Source organism: Morone saxatilis, unplaced genomic scaffold (assembly GCF_004916995.1).
Source record: "Morone saxatilis isolate NCDOM2014 unplaced genomic scaffold, NCSU_SB_2.0 Contig18, whole genome shotgun sequence".
In the NCBI taxonomy this organism is placed as follows: domain Eukaryota; kingdom Metazoa; phylum Chordata; class Actinopteri; family Moronidae; genus Morone; species Morone saxatilis.
This window is the reverse complement of record NW_023339740.1, coordinates 11,374,982-11,381,717: the sequence shown is the minus strand read 5'-3', so window position 1 is coordinate 11,381,717 and position 6,736 is coordinate 11,374,982. Positions and strand designations below refer to the sequence as shown.

Below are 6,736 nucleotides of genomic sequence, written 5' to 3'. Positions count from 1 at the left end.
GTGTGTGTGTGTATGTCTGTGTGCGCTCGTGCCTGTGCATGTGTGTGTGTAAACGTTTGCACTATACAGAATATTTTCAAATGTGCAAGTGCTATGTACCGTCTTTTGCTCGTGCCATTAATGGCAGACAATCGTACCATAAATGAGTGTCATCTGTGTAAGTTCAAATTGTGTGATGTGAAATTATGTCATGTCTGGTGGCTGATTCCTTTCTGTTTGTATGTGCTTTAAATGTGTTGTGCTGTGCCGATGTACCGTGACATTTTTTACTGCAACCTCTCTAAAACCGCTGCATGTGCTTGTGCTTGTGTGAGTGAACGTGTGTGTGTACGCATGTGTCTACAGTATGTCTCCGTCCTCTATGCTGAAGCTGGACCTGCGGCTTGAGTCCACCGAGGCTTCTGGGGACATCGCAGAGAGCAGCGGGTCTCCACCCATAGGGGACAAGGGCTCATCCATCATCAGGAAGCCCAGCTCGCCTCTCCTCCCCTGGACGTCCAGTCCGCCCAAGTCGCCTAGCCCCGACATGCCATCTGAGAAGCCGGGTATCCCATCACACAAGTCCAGCGACTGGGTAAAGTCAAAGGGCTGGGAGCTGCCTACAGATGGGAACTGGATGGGTGGCTGAGGCTGAAGGTGGTGGGGGAGTGGTGGCAGCTGCCTGGGCTGGAGCTGATTCTGGCCCTGGTGGGGGAGGTGGGTCTGCGGGAGGAAGTGGTGCTGCTGGGCCTGAGGATGACCCTGGTTCTGGGGTAAGTGCTGGGGCTGGTGGTGGCCTTGTAACTGGGAGTGAGAGAGGTTCTCCTCTGGGCTGGTTTCTTGTTTTATATAAGGAGCCATCAGGTCATTTGGGTTCAGGCCAGAGGGGGAGTTGCTGGGCAGGCCATGCAGACGAGCCTGCATCTCTAATTCCTGTGGACAGCGGGCGGAGGGCAACATGCAACACTCAGTATCAATGCATTTGCTGTGATTATGTTTCTCTGCATGTATGTGTGTGGGTGTCTCACCTGGATGCGTAGCAACAACTGTTTGTTGGCTATCTCCATCCTTTTGAAGTTGTTTTCCACCTCTCTGGTCCTCTGAACATCTTTCTGCATGCGTTTGATGTACTCTACAGACGCCCGCAATATAGTGCCTTTGTTCCAGCGCACGTCACTATGCACACAGTAAAGTACAAACATACAATTTCTGCAGGTAAGTAACTGGCAGTAACAGATTCAAATATTTTATCTATACTGAAGATACATACAGCAAAAGCAACTCACAGGTCATTGGTTTTGGGGATCATGGTGCCCAGTTCTTTGATACGATCATTGATGTTGAATCTCCTCCTCCTTTCAACTATTTAAGAGGAAAGGGGAGATAAAATAGGAAGAGACAAAGGAAAAGACATGATGAGGACAATAGTACAGAGAACTCACAGACATGAAAGATGAAACAAAAAAGAACTTGTTCAAGGCAGATTGTGGCTTTTGGAACCACAAAACTAAATTCTAAGTACAAGTACATGTATGTATAGCATTGACACAAACAGTAAACATTCAATTCGATTAAATTTTATTTGTATAGCGCCAACAGAAGTTATCTCAGGTCTATACCGTAACATCAGACAGAAAGGGTTTAATTCTGCAGCTGATGAGTTGGCACTGGATATATACAGTTAAAAAGTAAAAGGGAGAAACACACACACACACCTACACAGTCACAGGCAATTAAACCTAAGTGCTAGAACAGCAGAAATGACCAGGTTAACCATCCACCCACTTGTTGCACTATGTCAGCTAAATCACCACAAGACTGCATTTTTTTTGCGAGAGACAGATTATGTGTGTGTGCGTGTATGCAAGTGTGCAAGTGTTTCTAAGGACGTACAGTATAAAGGTGAGAAAGTAGAAAAGAGTTCATCATTTAGGTAAAGCTGCATGCTGAGGGAAAGACTCACTCAGATTGTGGTTGTCTTTCTTCTGTCTCTCCTTGGCCAGCGCACGGGCTTCTGCATCTTTGCAATAACAAAAAGTGATTAACTAATGGCTGAGACTGTGTCATGTCTCAGAGAGTTTTTCATACAATATAAATTACAGGACAGTGCAAGACAGCTAATGTTTTACATTTACTCAATGACAAACAGTCTTTTATATAACTTAGTAACAGCTTAATAGTTTGACTGAGTTTAGATAATGTGTTTCCTGGCAATCAAAATGTTACTACAAAGTGTAGAACTTTGACTTTCGCACCTGACAGTTCTCGTTTGATGGTCAGGTTGGCAGGACAGGAGTTACTGGTCATTGCTATGGCTGGCCCCTTCATTCCAGGACCTGTGTACACATCCAGGTGACTGCTAGAAAGGGGGAGCTGGGGAGGACACACACACACACACACACAGCCAAACATACACACAACAAACATACACATTTAGAAAACCAACAATCTATAAATGAAATTTGATAAAAAATTATTTCATTATGTCATATATAGACGACTGATGAATGAACAAGCAAGGAGTTAAGAAGCATTTTCGAATGCCTCCATGCAACGACATCTTAGACCACATTAGAGAATGAAGAAATCAGTTGGTTGTGAATGAAACTTTTCAAAAGCACTGAAGATGTTCAATGAGTGATTATAACAAAGTGAAAACCCTAAAAACATCTTGCAAACAATATAATGAACACAGTGGCTGGTTTCACTGGTGTTAAATCTAAATTATTTTAATGTTTCCTACTCATTTACAGATCCTTACACCTTTATAAGTACCTCATGTTAAGTGTGCTGTAAAGAACAGATAGCAGGAGATAATGCAACAATATCACACCTAAGGACAGCATGCCAAACACACAGCAATGATTGACTCTCATCCTATCTATCTTATCTCTGTTTATGGCTTGATCCTCTCCTCAGCCTTCTCCTGCTCCTAAACTCACAGTAGTAGACAGGTCTTCTACCTCTTGCACTTTAGACGTTGCACAACAGCTGTGATATAGTTTTGTATGGACTCCTAAAAAGACATGATTTCCTTTTAATTGTATTGCATAGTTTGAGTGTGATGGACTTTTTTATGCCTCGTTACCAATCGCGTCGTACTCCCTCAGGCGAGGGCAAATGTGACGCTGCTAATGAGGCCTGAGAGATAAAGAACTTACAGCAAGAGATAACCTTATCTGCTGGCTACTGTGTGAGCTGTGAGATCAACCGCATTCACACGCATAAATACACACAGACCTCCAAAGGCTCACTTCTGTATGTAAATGATACGAAATCTCAGAAAACATCTAAACAATTCAGAGCTGAAGAATAAATCTTATCTAGTGAGGAGGAAATTGTGTTGTTGTGGTTCACAGCTGTGCCACTAGTTGATTCACATTCACATTCATAGACATAATATGTAATATTATTGTGATTTTCAGTTGACATTCTAGTACTACTAATACTTCAAACATCATTTGAAGAAAAAAATCTGACATATTTAATGCTATCTACTGTAAGCCCTGTTATCACTGTTTTCTGCTGCTCAATCAAAAACACACAGTTTAAAATAAACTCCAATTCCCAGCCTCCACCAAGATTCTGCACTGACCTCCCATGTCCTGGCCAGACAGTCTACCTTCTCACCATGCCCCTATCCAATGAGAACACATCTAATTCAATTGAACGAGCAAGCGTGACCGGGATTCAGTATTTCTCAGTGTAGCCATCCATACACAGTCACACACACACACACACACACACTTAAAAGACGAACTGTTCGCTTGTGCCTGGTATTCAGTGGCGCTTTTACTAAACTTTGAGATTCCAAGAATTCCATGGAGTTTGCCGCTTTAATCCCCATCAGGATTAGCAGGTGAGTTTTACTCACTAGTCTGCCAGTTGGGAATGAGGCTGAGTTCTCTTTCCAGTGTGTTCTAACACAAAACACTTGTATGTTCTGAAAATGCAGCATTATTAATATATTGATCTGTTTCATTCATCTTTAAGCTTCTCTCACGTCTGGGTTTACACACACTGATCACCCTCAGGGTTGATCAGTCACTTAAATCTAATCAATCAGTGTGATGTTAAGTACACACACACAGAAATACATGCATGCAGACACACTCACACTGATTAGATCAACCACAGCGGCCATACTATGAGATAAACCTACTGGGCTTCCCAGTTTCTCTCTCTCTCTCTCTTTCTTTGATGTTGAGCCCCAACTTTACGCTCAATATCAACTCAAACCAGAATGCAAGAATTCTGATTCCAGTTCTGCAGAACAACCCATCACATGCACACAAAAAAAAGGTTCTAAAAATGAAAACCTTTCCCACCCCAACCCCCTCTGCTGTAGCTCATTTTATAATCAGGGACCTGTGGCTGGGAGTTAAGAGCCGTCACTGCATCCGTTAAAATTGTGGTTCACTCAGAGCGAAAAGCTAAACTCCTATAAGACTAACCAAAGTCATATTGAACAAACTTCAGTGTCTTACCAGCTGAATCTGATCTCCTTCAATAACTTCCACAATGGCATACGTCTTACTCATCTCCTTCATCCTCTACTCCTTCCCTCACAAGGCCGGCGTTCTTTCTTCTTCTCTCCCAGGCACCAGCAGCACATCTAGCTCTCTCTCTGGCACTGCCACCCCTTTCCTGTGAGACTGACCTCAGCAGCACCTATCCCGTCTTTCTTCTACTTCAACCAAACAAGAGTGAACTTTCCCCTAACTGGACTTTCAGCCTGTTTTCCCCTTGCACAAATTGCCCTCATCCCCCCTATTCCCTCCTCCCTTCTTTTCCTCCCCCTCTCCTTCTCTCTCTCTCTCTCTCTGAATGTCTTGTAAACAAGTTGAACTCTAACTGCTGGCAGTTTAATTGTTAATTTTCTGAGTTTGTTCCCTCAAACACAAAGCACGGTACAGTCTTCATCTGGCATGTCTTCCCTTCAGTTTCTAACTACATCCAGCATGATTTAGGGATGGAATGTTTAGTGTTTAAGTCAATTATACACTTTTACATGTGTGTATGTGAGTTTGTGCATGTGTCTGTGTATATGGGTGCATCAAGACAATGCCTAGACTAGTGCCTCCTATGAGGACAAGCAGCTTTAGAGCAAAATTACTACCACTCATTGTGGTTTAACTGGACTAACAACTACACAAACCCCATTACCATCCCTAATAACAGCAAAAAAATCTAGCATTAACAATAACTGAGAGGGGTGTCACAGACAGAGAAATATCAAATAGATGCAGGAACAGTGATTACAGGAACTACTGAAAAGCCAATGTCTGAGTACTGATGACTCTGCAAATCCAACACAATGACTCATTTAGGGCAGACTGGTCCCAAAATATAACCTGAAGTGGATTATGGTTTCAGACAACTACATGTTCAGTGGATTCAACATTAGAGAATTCTAGTGTGATATTTTCAAGGTGTATAAAACATGTGAACCAACACAGAACATGTATGTAGTATGTACCTAATGTATTCCTTATAAATTATATTACCATACAAACAGTGCAAAACAATGAGTAAATGTCTACTACTACTAAAAAATATATAAAAATATAATTTTCCTTAAAACAATTAAAATTAGCTGTTGACTGGTCAGTTTATTAGACTAAATAAGATCAATAGCTGAATTGCACCAGATACTAAAATCATCTCATACTAATGGGACAATATTTCACAAAGACTTTACTTAAATTATTTTAAAAGAATATTGCATGTTGCTGTTGTTCTTAGGATGGATAAGTTACCACAAATATTCATGTCAAGTAAAGCCAACTTGTCTTTACAATTGCTACAGCATATGATAGATGACCCAACAGCCTTTAGACCTTCGGTTCAAAAAGGAAATAAATCCACCCAAAAAAAACATTTAACTTGAAATATGTAGGAAATTTGTGGTAATAATTTAACCTAAAATACTTATCAGAAAACAAGTACAAAGTACATTAGTCATCTAAAAGACAAAATCACACCTTGTGGGTGGGTTGGCTCCACTTACTGTGTTTGGCATTTGGACAGGGTCAATGTATCCCTGAATGTCATCGTAATTAGACTGCATGCTGATGATGTCATCAATTACCTCATCCATCTGAAAAAAAAAAATACAGAGGAAGAGTGTTAGTTGTGATTATGACATTCAAACAACTATTATGTTTAACTTTAAGACAAAAAATGCACCTAAACTACATTTCCATGTCCAGCAAACACCACAGAGACAAATGTCACTACTCGTAGCACCTGAAAGGTGATGGCATGTAGGCCACCAGGTGAACTCGCCTGCAGGTGCATGTCTCACTCAAGAGTTGACTTCTATGTCATGGAGGCTAACTCGAAAGACTATTTTCTCTCAGACAGACTTAAAGAAGAGAGTTAGAGAGTTGGAGGAGGAGGGGGAGGAGAGTTGGTCAAAGTCTGCATGGTTCAAAGGGCCTTAAATTCTGCTGTCACTTGTTAAGCTGTAATTACTCCTGCAAGGCCATAATGGAGCATTTAAATTCCAATGATAGCCACTCTCAGTTATTGCAAGTTAGTCAACACATTCATCCATTCACCTACTGTATGCACGACACATTAACACCACTGCGTTAACATATGCTGCTCCAGCCTACCAAGGACCAATTAAATCATTATGAGGCTTTCATAAAATGTTGAGATAATGTGACTTTGGGGGTAATATTCAATCCCCATAATTTTATATAGGAGTGTAATTAAGTCATATTTTATGGTTATTTGTTCAATCTGGTTC

At 41.3% G+C, this 6,736-nt stretch overlaps 1 protein-coding gene across 6 annotated transcripts in view; it reads right to left on the bottom strand.

Annotated features, from left to right (window-relative positions):
- Window positions 1-6: 6 nt before the first annotated feature.
- Window positions 7-6,736, bottom strand: part of tfeb (transcription factor EB) — a 28,291-nt gene continuing 21,561 nt past the window's right edge. For 3 of the 6 annotated variants that reach the window (XM_035661329.1, XM_035661330.1, XM_035661331.1), the window contains 6 exons: window positions 5,990-6,079; window positions 2,235-2,352; window positions 1,943-1,999; window positions 1,266-1,341; window positions 1,008-1,164; window positions 7-912 (listed from right to left, as the gene is read on the bottom strand). In XM_035661329.1, coding sequence (XP_035517222.1) covers window positions 340-912; window positions 1,008-1,164; window positions 1,266-1,341; window positions 1,943-1,999; window positions 2,235-2,352; window positions 5,990-6,079 — 1,071 coding nt within the window. In that variant the 3' untranslated portion in view covers window positions 7-339. The remainder of the gene's footprint in view (window positions 913-1,007; window positions 1,165-1,265; window positions 1,342-1,942; window positions 2,000-2,234; window positions 2,353-5,989; window positions 6,080-6,736) is intronic. The other 3 variants (XM_035661332.1, XM_035661334.1, XM_035661333.1) reach the window with 3 other exon arrangements.